At 44.7% G+C, this 20,737-nt stretch overlaps 2 protein-coding genes across 2 annotated transcripts in view; one reads left to right on the top strand and one right to left on the bottom strand.

The window, feature by feature from the left end:
* LOC119436338 (uncharacterized) overlaps positions 1–5,771 on the bottom strand; it is a 79,191-nt gene extending 73,420 nt beyond the window's left edge. The window contains exons 1-5 of the mRNA XM_049657038.1: positions 5,647–5,771; positions 4,868–4,940; positions 3,440–3,505; positions 430–459; positions 270–344 (exon numbers count right to left, since the gene is read on the bottom strand). Coding sequence (XP_049512995.1) covers positions 270–344; positions 430–459; positions 3,440–3,505; positions 4,868–4,940; positions 5,647–5,726 — 324 coding nt within the window. The 5' untranslated portion in view covers positions 5,727–5,771. The remainder of the gene's footprint in view (positions 1–269; positions 345–429; positions 460–3,439; positions 3,506–4,867; positions 4,941–5,646) is intronic.
* LOC119436344 (lysosomal alpha-mannosidase) overlaps positions 3,442–20,737 on the top strand; it is a 615,486-nt gene continuing 598,190 nt past the window's right edge. Inside the window, exon 1 of the mRNA XM_049657027.1 lies at positions 3,442–3,584. Coding sequence (XP_049512984.1) covers positions 3,553–3,584 — 32 coding nt within the window. The 5' untranslated portion in view covers positions 3,442–3,552. The remainder of the gene's footprint in view (positions 3,585–20,737) is intronic.

Raw genomic sequence — 20,737 nt, forward strand, 5'->3', positions numbered from 1 at the left:
ATATGTGTGTGGCTCAAGGACAACAATAAAACTGCAAAGTAAGAATGTAAGACTGGGCATGTTGGTTGAGCATATTCTGAAGAGCGAGGCGCGAAGACAACGATGGACAAAGTGAGAGAAAACACATACACACAAAACACACACACATGGGCACCTATGTGTGTATGTGTGTTTTCTCCCACTTTGTCTGTCGTCGTCTTCGCGCCTCGCTCTTCAGAATAAAACTGCAGTTCGGTGTTTAAAAGAAATGTGAAACGTTCACGGCTTACTGTGGTTGAATTGGAAACTGTAGTTGAAGGTGGTGGTGGTGGATAGTAGACCATACCGTAGTACGGAGGGCAGGCCTGTGAATGCAAGTGATCGCAGAAGAGTCAAGTATGGAGCTTAAGTGCTTACAGGAGTTATAGAATCAAGGCGGGAAAAAATTACCATTGCAAGGTCATCTTGAAAATACTTTTGCTGCACGAAAAAAAAAAAAAAAGAAAAAGAAAAGAAGAAATTAAAGTCATGTGTTAATAACTTCGTAACACTTTAAAAAAAAATACTTCTTGCTCCTAAATGCGAACATAGCCATTCACAAGGCCCTTTGTAGTTTCATATAATGTAATTTGTAAATGCATGCAGTATCACTGGCACATATAAAACTTCAAAATAGAAAGTAAAATGGTTTCACATTCATGCATGTGTGTGCTTCTGAAGAACAAGAGAACTGGTTTCAAAAGATACATATGTAACAATGCATGCTGCCCTCTGAGAAGACTGTCATAAAACAATAATAATCCTGTCATGCACCAGCACAGTGGTAAAGCGAGAGGCTTCTTATGGGAGCATTCATACTTCCAGAACTTCCAGGTATGTGCTCAGTTGTGGCTTTGTTCTCTGTACCCCAGCTGAATGACATGCTGAGGCTACACAGAGCACTTTTTACCTTTACTTTCTAACTATACATTTTATCTGTCCTTGACAGACTGACTAATAGGAATGCACCAATACTTTAAAAAAATGCACACTATAACATTAAACCTTTCACCATGATCCTACAAAAGGTGATAAACACAAGAATATGATACTAAAAGCATTGAAATAAAAAAAAAATGGTAGGAACATTATTAAAAGACTGCTTCTCTGGGTGGTTTACTTGCAATGTGCAAGTAAACCATCTTGCACACTGCAAGGTAGATGACTGCTGTAGGACATACAGCAATCATCAAAAATCCCACGTAGTATGCAAGTAGCCTAACTGCAGTGGATTCAACAAGTATCATGTACAGGCAGCTTTTGTTTGTACTCATTGCAGCAGGCAGCTGGTTTGTATTTTACTGCATTCTTCAGGCTTGCGAAGCAATGGTTGTCAGGTCAGGGAGCATACAAAAGCCTCCTCATACTTGATTATTGCGTTCGATCAGCTTTTCTGTGCAACCAAGGTAGTCAGTGTGCACTGAACTGGTGATGGAGCCTCCACATGCTTTGTTCAGTTCATGTACAGTGCTGTACAGTGATGGGGAGTGTTGCACAATATTGTACAGTAATGAATAAGGGCACTTGCACAGGCTGTGTTCAAAATGTAAGAGGTTATACAGCTAGTCAAACTTCGGTCTAAAATCGACTGCATGCTCTTGTGTGAGTGAAAACCCCACACGGCGGGAAGGATTGCTCATAATAATTTGTACATACACTGTCGAAGTGCTGATGGATAAAGCAACCCAGGGTGGGGAAAATAAAGTTGCACTTGATATTAGTCGAACACGATCATCAAAATAACCCACACTCATGAGCTACTACCATTATTTGAGATATCATTAAAGCAGCCTATATGCCGGATAAAAAAATTGACAATCCGAGAGAAACTTCTGTGTCTTCACTGCTGCTGTCATTTAAAAATTATGTTGCCGAGTCGACCAAAGCACTAATTTTGTGTCTTTTTACAGAAGAAGTGCTGGGAGCACTGGAGGCTAGTTTCAACGATACCTCCAGTCGAATTTTCATTTTTCCAGACTCCCCAATCTGGCAAAAATTGTCAAACATGACAAATAGTTAAAGTTCAGTGGTCATTTCAGATGATGCATGATGTTGCTAGTAAAGAATTCCAATGGAAATGTTAAACAATCCATGGAAAAACCGTTCATCAATCAATCGATTTCTATAGGTGCAGTAACGAAAGAGTTAATGACCAAGGTTCACAGCAATGGTGGACATCAGAATTAGCATGATAATCACACTGTGACTATTATTGATTAGAGAAGTTTTACTAATTAACTTCTTTATTTATTCACTTTAGGGGGCATGTTGTAATTGCATAACTGGAACCAGTCAGCACTGAAAGCATAACCTTTTTGTTATAAACTCTGCTAGAAGCTCTCTGCCTTGCCCCGAGTTTCAAGAAATAAGCACTTGAGGTCTGCAGCAAAATACATTGCTTTTTCAATTAGAATGTTTCTGCACCATGAAAACATACACAATGGAAAAATGCTAACTGGAAGAGCAAGCATTTCACGGCCAATCTCAAGTCCATCACTCTCAAAACTGGTGATAAGCACAAAATTTCTAGCAAAAGGTTATGCTTGAGGTAGTAGCTGACTTCATTTACATGCCCCCCAAAGTTATTAACTAAAATATTAGTGAAATTATTAATAATCATATTGACGATTATCATGCAAATCCTGGTGTTGACCAGGATTTGCATGATAATCGTCAATATGATTATCATTTGTCTCTAATACCCTATTTTCAATAATATGAGACAGACATTGCAGAAACATGCAGCATAATGCACTGATTCCGAAAGGGGTCTGTCAAACAAGTGTTGGTTGGCTAAATCAATAAGATCCTGAATCCAGCTGTAAAACCATATGAAAGAAAGAGGTGAAGAAGTCTGCCACAAAGTTTCAGAAAGCTTGTTCAAACAAGAAGGCAAGAAAGCTACGAGACCCAACAGCAGAGAGTGTAGGAGGGGAGGAGACAAATGGCAAGTGGGAAGGATAAATAGAGCTGCTTCGATAATGGCAGGGTCACCCTTCCTGTCAGCTCATGGTAAAACAGACAAATGAGCAGAAAGAAAAGGTAAAAGCAGGAGAGGGAAGACACGGCCCACCCTCTATCTCGCACAGAAAAGGAACAACTCACTCTCCGACCAGCAAGACTCTCTGTTCTGTCTTTTCAATGCGAAGACAGGCGTGGGGTGAGAGAAGAGAGGGGATTGGGGAGGGAGCACGCAGGGGGAGTTTCTGCTAGCGTGCACACTTTTTTTGTTTTTTTCTTTCTCTGGCAACTAGTACAGTAGCTAAACGCGAGAACTGGACAGGTGCCAGGGGGAGAAATGCCGGCAGAATGCGTGGCCGGCAAAACAACCAGCAAGCCGGGAGGCGCGACGTGCTCTGAAGAGATGCAAAAGAGGTGCAGCGGCCAGTGGAGGGAGACAACAGAGAAAAGGAAACGGCACCTTGGACGCAGCCTGGCCTGGTGTGGGTCTGCCACTGCCGTAGAGGTAGTACTTTGCATAGCTGCCCTGCATTTGGGTAGCAAGGAGGCAGAAGAAAGTCAGAGGAGGAACACATGGTGGCACATGCCTCAACTATGCCTCCAAGGTGAGCCTTCATCGCACTATTGGCCCACTCTTCACTGCATATATTAGGGTTAATACTGGCCTAATTTGGCCCAGCCAAAGCGTACACACAAGTTTCCTCTAGAGCAAATCATGTGCAAGTCACAAAAGAAAGAGTAATGTGCACGTTTCACAGATTACTTTAGAAGGCGTTAGTGCTTTTTCAAATGGTTGCAAGCAGTCTCAAATAGCCAAACGAGTTTTTCCCTGGAAGGAGCTTCCCTTGTAAACTACACGTATGTTCAACAGTCACTGCAGTCATCACAAGTATCGTGCAACCCACTGAAAATCCACACAGTGATGAGCTCGATGATCATCCAAGCACATTTCATCTTAGCATAGTGTTAAACATACCACCCACCCTAGACATGAGAGATGATGGCAGCATTTAACACATCAGCTTCTTTATCCTACCTACATTTTTGTTTTTATAAGTCCACAACAACCTTTCTTTTTCTTTTTTAGCTCTCAAACAACTATGTCCAGGCAGCTATGTAGTATAGATAAGCTACACATCAATAAAAGTTTTGCATTAAACCACAGATGTTCACTTTGAAACATGACATCAGCTGCATGCTCTGCCTGCACAGTTATTTCCTCCAACCACTTGTGAGTACATAATGATTAAGTGTTAGTCTGGATGAGAATCAGTAATTTTAGTTCAGTGGGAATTTTTTGTCTTACCTTTGTTTTATACACATGGTAGATAAAAATTATACCACAGATAGTGGAACACACAATGCTATGTACACTGCTCAGCAAAGTATGAAAGAAATTTTTTACTGTATGTGTGGATCATAAGGGATCATGGAAACATTTATTCGACATTCTTATCCAATTTTGGTCCTTAGTTTGGCACATATTTAAAACAAAATAATAAATAGCTAGCAATGAAGCCCACTGAAGCGGTCACACAATCACATGTTGAGAGTTGGCAAGTAGCGATCTTCCTCTTAATGAACCTTTACATCCACACGTTTATACTTACCACCCACTAGAAACACAGTAAAGTTCAAACATGCAGGGTGCCAACGAATTATAAGAGAAGGGGCGTAGAAATTGACTTGGCAATTTCCACTTCCCTTTCAATAAATGTGCTCTATTGACTGCACAAGATGCAGTCATGAACACAACGAAGTAACTTTCAATTCCCTCCTCCCAACTTATTCTTGGCCTATCCTTCGTAGCGTATAGCATCATTGTCGAGGTACAACAACAATCAAAACAATATTTTTACAGAAACCACAAGGGTGCCTGTCCTATTACCTGCTGCAACTGTGGGTATCGCAGCCGCGGATCTTCCCATGTTGTCGTTTGTTCTCTGTGATTTATAAAGTAGCTAAATGTGAGAAAAAAAGAAAGAGAGGGCAGAGTTAGTGTATCACACAACGAATACACAGCTCCATTCCCAAAAGCCACACAACTTCGGCAGCATTGACGCCGTAATTTAATTATACAAATTATCTAACCAAGTAACAAGGCTTGAATTGTATGTGCATACAAATATATCTGACCTTACGTACAGTACGAGAGACGAACGACACATAACGCTAAAAACATTGACAGAAATGGCACAATTTGTATATGCTGCCATATCCTAAGCAGCCCGACGTGGCCGCACGTTAATGCAAGCCACGATCAAGCCCCATGGACTGAGCGCTAATCGACAGCTGATAACGCGGGCAACATTCAACGTTCTCGTTGAAATTGGCTGGCCGGAAGGGCTCAACGCAGTTTCTTCGCAAGGATAGAGTACGCGATCGAAACTAGATGCTAACTGAGTAACGAGTTGAAACAGAACTAGGCATACTCTCAGGACCAAGGTATAAACAAAGATTCTGCATGGTGGGGTCACTAGATCACAGCACTCTGGTTGCGCAAGGCATCGGACGGCAGGCATCGGATCGATAGCTTTGTAGGAAAGCCGACCTGTCCAGCGCACGTCTAGGCCTAAAAGAGCACTAACGGGACGAGACCAACAAAGGGACTAGCGTGCCTGGCCCAGCAGACGCATAACCGAGAAGCTTAACAGCTCATCCACTCACTTGCGGCCCGTTCTGGGATCGAAACGGCATTCCCAGCCCAACGGCAGAGTCTCCGCCGGCTCCGGGTGAACGGCGGCCATTTCCGCGTGCGCTGCTTTCGTTTCGCGTTTGTTTCCGTCCGCTGCTCGCGCTCTTCTCACCTGGCGCCCTCTGGCGGGACGCTGCGTTGTCTCCGGGAGCAGAATCGCGCCGTTCGGTGGGAAAGGAAGCGTTACAGGGGGCTCCGAGGGTGATGACTCATAGAGACCGGAATCTTAGGAACTAAAAAAGTGCGTTTTAGGAGCCTAGAACAGGCACTTAAAGCCTCGGTTTCGGCGTGATAGAGGCCGAAATCGGCACTATAATTTGTTCGCTAACCACAAGCTTTTTTAAGGATATTAAACGTGCGCGGCCCATTTTAACGGAAAGAAAATTAAAGCAGCGTTTACATTGACATTATGCAAGCCATCACGGCACATTACAGTGCTTCGCAAGGCCGCTTGCGCTTGAAATGAAAGGCCGCTTTTTCTTTCTATCACGTACTTCAGTTATTGTTTAAAGAAATTGTTATGATGCGATGAGCAGATAAGACATTTAATGGCCAAACTTTTATACTTGTAATAGCGAATTAAATGGAGCAAACATAAAAAACAATTACGCTAGGATAGTTCCTTAACTGAGAAGCTAAACTCCTTGCTAGATTAGGATGTCTGAGAACGCGATGTTATGAGCGAAAATTTGCTGATGACAACTATACACATAAGTAGCGTGTGGAAATAGCGCAGCAACCACAGCGCATATTTTTTATTAGCATGTCGCAATATTCATGCCAAGCGGTAGCTCCCGTAGCTTCTTACGATGGCGAAGTCAGCGCTTTCCCCTACTTCACCTCTCAAATAGAGCCTTGTCGGGCGGTGTCCAATTACAGATTAAGTGCTTTGGTTTTGTTAATGTACATACTAGGCTAAATGTAAAATAAAAAGTGGTTGGTTCAGACAAAAGTATCATCTTCGGCTGAGTATTGATGAGGTTATCTGCAATGAAATTTTGCAGGCTTCATCTTAAAAGATGAAGATGTTCAGGCTTCATCTTAAAACAATAGCACAAAGATACACGTTGACCAATATCTGTACGGCAAAATAAGCCATGACAAGCTCGTGGGGAGTGTGAGGAAAGTGCTTCCTTTCATTCAGTAAAAGCTAATATTTTATCGTGCCCCTCCTACGATGGCGGCGGTCCGGCTTCATTTTAGAGACATCATTGCCACTCCAGAATTTTTTTTTTAAATTCCTTGATCCATGCAGAGGTCAATGAGGACGCATAGTAACACTGCCCGAGACCTTGGATTTTAAGGACAGTAGAAAGAAGGTTAATAAATCTGGCGGTGAAGAATAGTAAAGGACAGTTGGATTGTTGTGGCGTAATGGCAGGGAACAAACGCAATGGAAATAGATTTTTTTTTTCAGGTGCGGTGTTCTCTTAACACGATACCAGGGAGCCGATAATAAATGCAGAAGAAATATAAAAGTAGCGAGCCACAGGCGGAGAGTTTTCATTTTTCTAGGGGGGCGGGGGGGGGGGGGGGGACCAGCTTTCTGAACCCCACCTATGTATGTATGTATGTATGTATGTATGTATGTATGTATGTATGTATGTATGTATGTATGTATGTATGTATGTATGTATGTATGTATGTATGTATGTATGTATGTATGTATTACCTTTAATAACAGTTGCCCTTGAGGAAACTTCGTGTGACCTCGAAGAATTGTTCACCTGGAAGAATTGTCTTATACTTCGCTATCACTAATACTGCTTCGCCTTTCCGGCGAAACTGCAGCTTTTTTTTTTTATGCATAAGCATTTCTATATGCTTACCCAACCAGGAAATCCGTCCGTCCATCCCGTAAGACGATTGCTTTTTGAAGATATATGGCCCGCAGCAGCGAGCGAATTCACCTTCGTGCTGCCTCTCGCTTCTACGCGAACCAAGCGGCGAGAACACAGCACTTACGAAGCTATCAGCACTCGCCGTTCTCTGTCCCCATCGCATATATCGCTTTCAAGATACGGCCCGCGCGGCGTGCATACATACGCAGCTGCCACCCCAGTACGGTTGATCGCGGTTCATAATGGTTCGACGCGAATGGATAAGGTGCTAAAGAGCGATAACGGCTTACGTCATCAGCGCACCTGGCGCCGCCACCTGCAGTAGTTTGCTTGCGTCATCAATTCACCTTGCGCCGTCATGCGCAGCAGTTCGTGTCGCTGCAGCGCTGTCGTTTATACTGGTCGGATCAAGTTTCATAACATTGATAATGACACCGCGCTGCGTGGAGATGAGCAAGTGGCACAATGCTTACGCATGCTTAGAGGACTCCCAGATTAGTTTCTGCGTGATTTTTTATTTCTATTTCTCTTTTTTATTTTATTTATTATTATTTTTTTTTACAGTGAGTCTGAGTATAAGCGCTTCTGCGTATGACTGCTATTGATTGTGATTTCGAGTGAATTCGGCTTGGTCTCATTTCGGTTACTGAGTGAATTATGTATGTTTATGACCTCTGCATGCAGGTGGCGATATTTCGATCCCTAATAAATGTTGTCAATTATTAAAACTTTTTTTTCATGAGTCGTTAGCATTGTCTACTGGAAAGAGAAGCATTACTGAGATATCATTCACGTGCATTCCACACGCCGTTGATAAAGGACTCTGGCGAAGGGGTCACTGCAGTCTGCAGGTTTTTCTCAGGGTCAAAAAAGCACGCAATGCAACCGGAAGCGAGGTAAACATAGAGCAATATAGTCATTCTCTAGGCGTATGCTATTCTTACCATTAGACATATTTGTCAGTTGGCTACCTCCTTCTCATTAAAACATATAATAAGGTTTGTTCTGTGTATTTCTTTAAATATACTGTGTCTGTGCATGGTGTTCACTGTGAACACCATTTCCACGGTGCAGTGAAAAAAAAAAAGTGTTCAAGTGAAAGAATACGGATGAGGTAGCCGCCGCTGGTGCTTCTAATGCGCTTGCCCTCCTATTGTCAGGATTTGCAGAAGTAAAGCGAAAGTATGAATTAAACGCCGTGCACGTCCGCGCCAACAATGATGAAGCAAGCTTCTAGCGACAATAACATTTTAACTGAAAAGGTAGAAGCAACCGAAAAGAAACCTCAAATGATGTGGGTAACACAACTCTGGTAATGACACTTTAGGGGGCGGGGGCAGGCTTCGGCATCACCCCCCCCCCCCCCCCCCCCCCGATGTCGGCGCGCATCCGTGTTCAAAATTTCCGCCATGACTCAAGCAGCGACGTAGAGCACCACGTGAAGCCAATAATTAACCAATCTGAGCCGAGTGGGAAAAGTATGCAGATCCAACGCACGTGTTGGAACCTATGTGAAGCGAAGCTTTAATCAAGCGGTGTCTAATAAATCCTATACAGCTAATGGCGATGCGTATGCGGTAGTGTTTATTTCCGTCCTATGCAGCGTGCAGCTTCGTGCAATGTTTATGTTTATCCCCCACAAAAGTCACAACCTTAGCCTCATGCAATTTCTGATGTTCCAGCGCTACAGCGCTCGCAAGCTACGCCAAAGTGCAAACACCCGACGGGGCGGATGCACAGTGCGAGACGCAGCGACGTGACGAAGGCGATGTCTGAATTGCTTGCAGAGGACGGCGATGCCAGCTGTGTGCACAGAGGAGTCACATCTCTACAGCTATATACATTTAGGGATTGTGCACTTCTTGCGTCGAAGAGGCACGTACTCTGGAGGATTATTGGCCAAGAATGGGCGCACACCCTGTGGCACATATATATATATACCGAATGTATAAGTCAAGGAAAATCAACTAAATCGATGAATCCGTCCAATTTAATGCACCATTTTATTAACAGGTTGGTTTGCTTTAGGGATACCTATGATCCGACATTATATATTCAGGTTTCATTTAGAAATATGCTTCTTTATTGCAAAGAACAGAGGTGCGCTTATTTTCGCTATATACTTTGTCGGTCAGCCTACAGGAGTTATAGCCCGTTTGCTGGTACTTGCATTAGGCGCCACATAACGGGCGCTGTTTCAAAAATGTTTAATGGTTGCCTGTGGCAGATTACACAATTCTAGTTCATGAGCAGGTCGTTCCACTCAGTTTTTCACCAAAACCCCTTTTTTATATGAATTGAAGCGCGAAAGTAACTGGACCAAAAATGTATTTCTTCGCAAATTTAAGTTCGGGAATTAATATCTCGAAACTAGTATTATGGTGAGAATTGCTTCCAACTAAATCCTCCTTGCGATCACTATATGGCTGCAATTTGTAAATGACAATGTGTGCCGTAAGACGATTATAGTTATAAACTTAATTTGTCATTTTCTGTTAATCAGTAGATTATGCATTTCGATTCCTCGTTCAAATAATGTCCGCCTGTTTGAGCAATACAGCTCAATGATTAAAACTGCGCTATCTGCCACACGTGATTTTTTAAATGACCTAATGTATTCGCAGAAACACCCGGTATATAGGGCCGCTGTTTGTTGCTGTCTCTAATGCCTGGTTGTTCGCCAGCGGGGTACAGCATTCTGGACATTGTCATATTCCGCCATATTGTCGAATTCGCCATCTTGTAAGAGCTCTGATTGGCCCGGAGGGCTGGAACGGCCTCCCTGATTGACTCAAAATGGCGCCATTACAGAATTCGACAATATGGTGAAATTCGACGATGCCCAGAATAGCATTCCTGGTGCGTCTGTTCGCGCACTAATCTGTTTCTGCTTAACAGCAGGTTTCTATTTAGCCGGACTGGAGTTTCAGTGCATTGATTTGTGTTTAGCGTCTGCGTAAATTTGTCTGAACACGTGAGAAATGAATAAGACTTGAGGTGGCGAGTATGGAAGAAACGGAAGAAACAGATAGTGTCATCGAGAGAGAGACCGAGAGAGCGCGTAGACGGTGGGTGAGATGGTGGTGATCAACATTTCCGAACTGTTCAAGATCCAAACAACAGTGAACACAACTTCCGCCCCACATCTCTTGCTACGTATCTGGTTAGGGTATGCGAGCTTGCATAGTATAAGGGACTATAATTTCAAAAGAAGCGGGCGAGGAATTCGAAGCAAGGCGGTGAACGCTAACATGAACGCTAATTTATGGGATGAGAAAGGTGACAGAAAAAAAAAAAAAGCGCGGGAATTCTCAGATGATCATGGTTGAATATTCGTATATTGTTTGATTTTTGAGGCGGCACCAGAACCTTTTTTGTTGGAGAGTCGGGGAAGTCTATGATTTTCTATATCATTGTATTATTCGTTCTTAACTTGCAGAATGTTGTCACAATTAATAAGCGAAATAGGTGCATTATGGATGATTATTTGAACGCATAATGTATTATGACAGTGAATAACACGGTTACAATCATATCCCCCCCCCCCCCTCAAAATCAAACTTCAAGTAACCCTGTAGTTAGGTGGACGCGTCGCTTTTCAGAACGTGCGGACGAACAAAATGCACAACAGCAACATTTTCCCGCTGAAGGCACAGGCTCATTAAATGTGAGCGTAGGAGAGGTTGGTACCATGAGTGATGCCTGCTGCTAGACAAATGCCGTCTTTATTTGTTATTTCACTAAAAATAATACAACAATCAATAACAAATGAATATTAGAGGATACCGCAGTCGGAAGATCATAAATGAGGAAAAAAACAGGGCCCCGAACCTAAACTTGGGGTACGCCAGAATAAACACTACTGAAGGAAATGCTATATTGTCACGTTGTATAGTGACGGTGAAAGACCAGACGGTAGCAAAACTATGAGTCACGAATGTAACTCTTTATTGGGCAAACTTGTGCCAAGAAAAACAACTGACGCTCAAATCACAACGTAGCGGCGCGCACAGTCGTCGAAATTTGATGCGCAAGTCCGTCAGCTATATATATATATATATATATATATATATATATATATATATATATGATTATATATACGTGATTCATCGCACACAGTGGTCCTTTATGAAAGGGCCTGTGCTCTGTGGCGGCTGCTTATAGAGCACCAGAAAGTGGAAGCCAGAGGAAGTACGTCCACTTCTGACCTCATCTATTGGCGGCCAGAATAACCTGGCCGATAGGCCTGCTGGAATTAGCTGGACACCCTCCACCCCCAACCCATGTGCCCTTGCGCACCCGTCTAGCATATCAGCCATATCTGGTTATTCTGGCCGCCACTAGGTGCCGCCACAAGCAGACCTGCTTGCTCTTGCTGCCACTTGCTGGAGTTCTGAGCAGCCTTCTCTGTGGTAGATAGAGACGTTTTGAGGAAGAGAATAAACATTGAAGTGATGTGTACAAAAATGCTAGAATGAAAAGCATGTATAACATACCTGAGTGACTCAAGCAGGATAGGTTTGTCACCGCCCCGTTTCGAAGGTGATGCCAATAAATCACCATCATCATCATCACAGAACATACACATGCCACGCGCTCGGTGTTCCTTTCCATAAAGGATCATCTTGTGCATTCCAGCGTAATCATTGGTGCTTGCGAGGGTTCCAGAATGCATGTTCACCGGCCGCTATTCATGTCGCGCACCGCCATCTGATTAGACAACATTCTTTCGCTGTAGAAAAAAACGATAACTTTGTAACAGTGGTTAGCCGGTGAAATAACGGCCACCGGAAAAAGATAAACAATGTACGCGTGTCAGTATTCATGAGCTGTAACAAAATTGAGAGCGATTCGTTAGATTAAGATTTAGTTTACTTAGTTTCTACAATAGAAGTTTATGGCAAACCTTTGTAGAATGCTTCCGAGAAATCTAAAAAAATTACAGTGGGCGAAAGAAGGGCGATCCAAAATTCCATGTAACTTATAAGTGAAAGATGCGAGTTGCACTTCGCACAAAAAAAGGGGGGGGGGGAAAGAGAGAGAGAGAAAAAAAAAGAAAGGAAAGCTATTTGAAAGCCATGGATCAAATTGGCAAGTTTAGAATATGTTCCAGTCGCTTACAACATGCATGAGCTATGTAAATGGGACTGTAGTTACCAGGCAAGTTGTTGCTATTTGACTTATGGAGTGGAACCACCTTCCCAGTCGCTCATTCGTAAGGCAATGTGCACGTATCCAGAGAGTGCTGAAAAAAGCCTTATAAGTATAATTGAATTAATGAGGCAAGTACTAGCTTTTTAAATGTTTTGGGTTAACAGAGTTGTAAACGAGGGAGGAATTGATATTTAGTGAATTAATTAGTTTGCAACATCACCAGCTTCAACAATTATTGGAGGTATTTGCCCGTTCTCGTATTTATAAGGAAAATCAATTCTGCACGTGTTTGAATAGCTTTAAAGCGGAGCTTTCCTTGGCTGGTATTTTGTTTTCATGACCAAATGTAATGGAAGCCCACACTGTTTCTAGGTCACTTTTGACGCTGATTGCGGGTTGTGGCGCGTCTTTTGATATTGCTAGAACATCGCCTCGTCTACGCGCAATGCGATCACGACGGTATCACTGAAATTTTACGGACCGTGAAAAAGTTCAGCATCACTGACATGGGTTGGTAGCCATATTTCGGTTAAGGCGAGGATTTGGGCAGCACATGTGTCGACTGCGAACGATAAAGGTTGTATAATATTGATTAAGAATGCAAGAAATTAGATGAAAGGAAAGTTCGGAAGGCGGGACATCACTGACAGCACACTCACAGCTCATTCATTACATTCAAAGACCCCATCAAAATACAGGGTGTTTCATTTTAGCTGCACCAAACTTTTAAAAATGCCTGGCAGATAGCACAATTATAATCCTTGATCTAAACTACTCGATGAGGCGGCCATTACTCCCACGAGAAATGAAAACGCCTAATTGAATAATTAACATAATGAGGCTAATTAACTTCTAAATTAATTATTTTACGGCACATCTTTCAATCTACGAATTATAGCCGCTGAGTTCGCAAGGCATATCCACTTGAAACGAATGCTCAGGACTGAACCAGTTTCGGGATATTAATTTTCAAAGTGTCCGACGAAATGTATGGGCGTTCCAACTTCCAGTTAACGTTGTGCTTCAATGCATAAAACAGCGTTTTCCTCGAAAAGTTAACTAGAACGCCCATGCATTTCGTCGGACACTTTGAAAATTACTATCTCGAAAGTGGTTCAGTCGTGAGCATTCGTTCCAAGTGGATACGCCTTGCGAACTCAGCGGCTTGCGAACAAGGCTCCTTGTTGGAGCACTTTCAAAATTCCCCGCCAGCGGTGAACTGCCTGTCCGGCTTGAGTGAGTGGAAGCTTCGCTAGAGCAGGACGTTCCCAGACAGCAGTGGGGGTCAGATCTCATCCTACGATTGCTTAGTGTGGGTCACATGCCTCTCGACGCTGCTCACCCCCCCCCCCCCCTTTTTAACATTGCAATTAAGGCTGATTACCAAAATTCCTAATTGCTGGCAAACGCAAAATAGAAACGTGAAGGCGTTCAGTTTGCACCCGCCTGCAGAGTTATCACAACTTTTACGCGAAAGCCCGAGGCATATCGTCCTTCGAAAGGCTTCTCGGGCTGTTTGTTGGTCGCGAATCAGCTGAAAGTGGGCTGAACAGTGGAACCCTCTACGAACATTAAGCGCGCGAAGAAGAGAAATGGATAAGTGTTCGTGAATTGGCACAGTTGTTGCAGGCGTTCGAAGAAGCAGAGTGTTAAGGTAATAGATCAAGGAAATCGGGATAGCTACAAGCACAAAAGTTCAAAATGCAACACAAAGGCCGAACTCCGAGCACTCCGAAATTACTTAAAAACATGGCGCAGTGGCCGTAGAAAACCAGCACACACAGGCCGTCAGCTGATGGAAAATAGGCTTCGGGATCAAACAGCTGTTTCCATTGCGAAAGCTAGAGAAACCTTGCGGCTCAGTGCCTGTTTCACTCGAGAAGAGACACTCGAGAAAAGCAACACGCCAGTATACGCGCGGATAGCCTAACGTAATTAGAGTCAGTGCGAAGGACGTCGGATTGGCCTTTAATAGCAAGTCCTCGAGAGCTAAAGCTGAGCTACCAAGGCAAAGTGATCGATGCTATTATTGACACTGGAGCGGATATCACAGTGGTCCGTGAGAGCAATGTACCAGCAAACATCACAAAGAACGGTAGTACTGCAGTGTCAGCTTTCGGTGAGAAGGTGAAAGCCACACTTGCGGTATTCTCTCTCGCTCTATCGCGGAACATCTCTAATAAGGGAACTGGAGGACGTTACACCAGTAGTGTGCATGCTTATGAATCAACTCGCAGATGCAGGCTGTAATTTCTGCGTAGGCATGTGAACACCTGCATGTGAAGTCTGCAGCAACCAGACACCGAGGTCCACGTGCAAGCAGACATGCCCGCACGTATCTACTATAAGCCTGTTAGAGCTAGAACTGACGCATCACATGAACCTGACGCAGATTCGAACAACAAAACTTCGCAAAAATGACTGGTCAGAACGGGTCAGGAAAAAGAAAATTGCAGGACGCTTAAGCTTCGCCTTTAAGAGTGGATGCTGTACGCAGTCAAAAAAAAAAAAAAAAAAAGGCTGACACTTCTCCGAGCTTGTTTAAAAATTCTGCATGGCGCTCACGCTGAAAAAAATTAAAATGCGCCGAAGTATCCGGCGTGCCCGCGACCGGGCCGGTGGGCTAGACCTGCCGGTCCCGACGTGGGACTAACCGGGTGCGCGACGAGTTCGCGTCCTCGCCGGACCTCTAATAAAGGTTATTTCACTCACTCACTCACTCACTCACTCACTCACTCACTCACTCACTCACTCACTCACTCATGTGTGAACGCCGCTGGTTCTTGTAGATATTGCGCAGTGTCTTTACCATAAGTCTGCAGAGGCCCCTCGAAGAACTTCCGAAGTTATTGTTTCTATGCTGTCGGCTATGCAAGCTTCCGCGTCGTTAGCGACGCTGGCATAGCTGTTTATGCCCACAGAAGCGCTATTTGCATCTCGTGTAGCAATCAGAGCAACTTCCACGAAGTCTGCTGATTCGGGCATCTCCTTCAGCCAAGTAGCAGGCGCCAGTGGCACCTGCGAACGTTCGGCTTAACCGAACCAACAACAGTTCGTGTTAAGCGGTTGTTGTGTGCATTGGGTCTATGGGTAACCAACCACATATTCGCCTATTGCTTCTCACATTCAAAAATTCGGCATAACCGCGTTCACCTTCACGGGGCATATTGTATATTTATGGCTGTTATTCATGCTAAGATGTTCACTCTGATATGCCGCGCGTCATAATGGCAGTATACTAGAGCGAATGAGGACAAGAGCTAAACACAGGACGCGTTCTTGTCTTTTATATTTCTAACAGTTCTCGTTTCATGTCATGTTGGTTGCACCATGACGAACAATAAACTACCAACTAGTCAATTTTTTTTTTAATTTGCGCTTCACTGTTCACGTGTATTTGTTAATTTCGACAAATCGCGCTTGAGCGCTATGAATGTGAGAACCGAGGAGGAAGCATCACACTTTTTTTTTTCAGAATATGGCTCAAGATATTATACTAAATGCAAAACAGCTAGCATAAACAATCAGAACACGAAATAAATATGCGTAAGTTTACTTCAGTGGTCACCGTTTCTTAATACCTTCGCTTTTCCTTAATAAAAAAATATTTTGTAGCCGCTCTTTCATGTAAGCGCCAGTGAAAAGAAATCGCTTATTTTCAGCCATTCCCAAACGTTCTGATGAGGTGTTTTCACTTTTGAAGCATCAGTAATGCAGTTTTTAAAGACTGAGTTTTCTTCGTGCAAAAAATGCGCACGTAGGCATATTTCGGCACGTGTTATAAGGTCTCGAGAGGTGAAAAATTAATCCGATGCAATTAACGTGTAGAGGTATTGCAGTCAGCGATGGGACAAGAAAAGATAGAGAGAGAGAGAAAAAAAAATGTCACAGTTTCGCCCTAAGGGCGAAGCAATGAATGCGATAGCAACACAGCAATGTCATACGAAGTAAGGTGAGCGGCTTTGGTAGCAATATGAATTGTAGTAAACATGAGCTGATTAAGTAAGCAGGTGTGCTGCGGCGTAAGTAGATCGACATGAAGAGAGACTCGATGACCACGAGAAGGCGCGTGTGAAACGGTGGTGTTGATGAGAAGCGCTTCCCGTGGGCAGCGCGCGTGCGAAGGGACACATCTGTAGCTCTGAACTGCCGATCCGGGCAGCATTGCATGTGTAGCGTGCATTGGAAAATGTGGCCCGACTATTACTAACTGAATGAACAAGCGTGGTGTGAGCGCGCACAAACACGAAGAGATCACACTGAATGACAGCAGACAACGACTGTCAAAACGCTGGCAGCAAGCATACGCCGCCGCGGGCGAAGGTACGTGCGGTTTATCGCTTCAACGGAAACTGAGCGGCGAATGCACGGCGCATAAAGGTCAGAGCCGTGTGGAGATAAGAGACGGTTCGAGCGAGCGACGAGCGCGGTTGTTGGCAGAGAAGTGCGCCCCCCCCCCCCCCCCCTTGCTCCCTCCGGCGCTGGCTTCCTGCTTCCTTGCTTGCGCGTGGGAGATTGAGTGCGTTCGCTCTCCGTGATAGCGCGCGTCCCCGCACGCTTCCGCTCGGGCATACGGCGCGTGGCGAAGATTTTATCTATAGGGAACCTCACGGCGACGGCGACGACGACGGCGACGCCGACGGCAGAAATCCGGTTGAAGTGTCCATATAATTGCTATCGCAATAGAAGGTGGAACAGTGCGCCGCTGCATGATAAATAACAAATTACGAAAATTCCTGTTTAAAGGAATACACGTGCTCTACGGAGTGTCGGTGCAGCTTTGCTGTAGTGAACGGGAGCGTGCGCGCCGTGTCAGAGACGTAATGACAGGTGCAGGATGGACGGGGATGGGTGCTGAAAGCGCCTTATATGGTACTTTGTCCAGCTCTCCCGCCGCCGCCTTTGATACTTCCAAAGAGCGTTTTACAGACATGCATGCGAGGCACCCCCGTCGCCCTATATCTGTATACGTCGAAGCCCACCGGAAGCCGCGCTTCGCGGTGCCAAGTGCGCGTAATCTGGCAAACGGAACGAATAAATTGACCACGGTTATTTGGCTCTACGTGTTGAAGTATATAGAAACAAGGAAATAGACTATTGTGACGATACCCTCGCACTTTCCAATTTAAATATGTGCCCCTGTAAAGAATAATGTAATGTTTTAAATAATGTAATTATTTTAATGCGTGAATGGCATTGCTTTCGTTTTTTATCGCAAATGATGTCCCGCCTGAACAGATAATTCACCTGCATTGACCTGATTCTAGTAAATATTGTAGGCTTTTTCTTTTGAATGTGTTCGAAGCAAAAAAAAAAAAATCATGCAATTTCCATGCACCGAGGGAGTCAGAAAAAGCGAAGCTGTGGTTAGCCGGCAAGACGCAATGGAGCATCTCGACAAGAGACGCGCAGCGCACTTTCGCGACGAAGGCGTCCCGCACTCCTCAGCCAAGGCTGCGGAGAAACGCGCGACACAGCCGCACCACCGACCACAGCGTCTTCGGGTGACACAAAGCGCTCTCGGGAGAGAACACGTGCGCCTCAAAGAACTAGTCGTCGCTGGCGGGAGGGAAGTATGCGTGCGATTGAGGCCACATACTCCTCTGACCACGGAAACAAAAGATCCGCTTTAATAAACGAAATGGCGCGCTCAAAGGCGTCATGAGTGTGAAAGGGGCCCGCGAATACGCCGCGCGACTGGTCGCTCGAGGCACTTTGCGTGTATTCGCGGGCTCCTTTCACGTTCGGAAAAACACATTTATGTAGCACATATTGAGCAACAGAAAGCTGTATCGGGAGTTTTTCATGCTGCTCTACAATTTTCTCATTGACACTTTGAAAATTAGGACAGTACTTCTCGAGTTAGATAATTAATTACAATTAGTTAATTAAATCGCAGTAACGAAAACAAATACTGGCGGCTACTTCACTGCACTGGAAACAATACGCACCAAGTTTGCTTCGCGTAACGCCGTACCTCTTTTTTTTTTTTAAATCGTGCTGCGTGATAGCTGGGACACTCTGCATATATATATTATATATTCTGAAGGAGTTGCCTCCCCCCCCCCCCCCCCCGGAAAAATGAAAATTGTCCGCCTGTGGGAGATGTTAGGTTCACAATAAAGTCGGGGCTGTTGGCTCTGTGTCTGGTATCACAAGCAAATTTATGAACCTAAATTTGTATAACGTGCAATCTGAAAAAAATATATATATAATATCCGCCACGAGGTAATACATAACTTAATCGGGCATCATGAAAAGCAACTACAGTTCATCTAAATGTCACACTAAGGCTACCTACTACACGGCATAAAAGACCACGGGCATAACGAGATAGTAGCCTTTACTAACTTGACCTTCGTGCATCTCTGAATCCCATGCGTTAGCAGACAGCTCGTGAAATGGTAGTAAAGATCCGTGAGATGTAGTATACCGAGGTTACTACACCTTTTCCCAAGTATATTTAGAGCCCAGCTCTAAAGGGCGGGGGGGGGGGGGGGGGGGGGGGGGGGGGCTCCCATTCCTGCGGTAAGCGTCGGCGTTGTGCCTCGGCGTAACCAAGCGAACAGCGAGAGATGAAAGCGAACGCGGAGCGCAGTATGGGAAGAACAGCGGATATATAATGCCGTGCAAGACGGGCGACGACCGCTACGAGATGGCACCAGTAGAGCGCGCCGTCGTCTGTTCACCGATGGCATGCGGCGAGCGCGTCCAACGATACCAGGTATGGAAGCAAAGCGCTGCATGAGCGGTGGTCTGTCGGCGGCAGCTGCTGTGAATCGCCCCCACGCGTCGACCACGCGCTGGCTGTCGTGATCTCCCGATTACCAAGGCAGCGCGTCACACTTCACTCCGTTTACAACGCGTCGCACAAGACAGATTGTCCGCGCCAGGTAATGTATCGCGAAATGAAAACACGTATTTAGCTGCGCTCAACTTTCGCATTAGGTAGTATATCGTAATCGTTGGTGTATTTTTTCCCCCTTTTCCGAGTTTAGCGCGAAGACATTGGCGCAGGCCCCCCAATTGGAACGCCATACGGAAGATCACTATAGGCACCTCCAGAGGCTGAAGGATACAGTTTAGGTCGCCACGCAAAATTCAGCGTTTCAGCGCCAATAATATGCTCCAACACCTTAGGCTGCAAGTGACGTTTACACGTCGGTATAAACACTTCAAGCGACACGTCGAGGCTCCAGACAGTGAGACGTGCCATGTCCTTGTATTATTGTACGACTGCCCTCAATACATGAATAATCCACAGATGTTGGCGGCTATCTCCTGACAGTCAACTCTTGTAAATGGGCGTTATGTTGGACACTTGGCGGCACTGTAAGTATACAATTTTCGGGCCATCCTGGTCTTACTTGATTTATTTAAATCTAAGCATCTGTACTCTATACGGCATAAGATACTCCCTCTCATCAAGTATGTGCAATGCAGTGAAAGCTACGGGTCTCGTCAGCCAACCTCAGCAGATAAGCGGTAGAAAGGCTTTATGCATTGTCCGTCTGTAATCTCCCTCCGAGCGACTGAATGGAAGCTTGTCGGGAGGATTAGCAAAACACGATGGGCAAGCCCTCATCAAAGAACGCACAATCGGCTCTAGTTTGCCGACTGGCTGAGAAGAGCCCAAGGATTCGCTTCACTGCATGGAATTCCTAGTTATATTCTTCGCCTCTTCCCTCTGTCCTCATCACGATCTTGGACCTTTTCCTGTACCTCTCCGACTACACAGCAACGTGTCTATCTCTACGACAGTTCATCAAGACTCTGTATAATGCGGCTTGTTGTCGACTTTGATATCTTTATCTTCCGTGTCATCTTGGGCGACTTCTCCACCTCGTTTACGCTCTTCGGCTCACTTCACGCTTGACTTCCTCAACTGGTGTTCTTTTTTCTCGTGCTCTTATTTCTTTTTATTACAACTGCTTGAAGAGCAGAAGCGCAGTAATAAATCGCAAACATACAAGGCCTCTATTCTGCCGGTGTGATGTCGAAAAACGCTGTTATCGGTGGTTGTTTACGCCGCTTGTAAAACACACTTTTCAGTGCCGAAAATCCAGTG

This window comes from Dermacentor silvarum, chromosome 1, assembly GCF_013339745.2.
Source record: "Dermacentor silvarum isolate Dsil-2018 chromosome 1, BIME_Dsil_1.4, whole genome shotgun sequence".
Taxonomy (NCBI): domain Eukaryota; kingdom Metazoa; phylum Arthropoda; class Arachnida; order Ixodida; family Ixodidae; genus Dermacentor; species Dermacentor silvarum.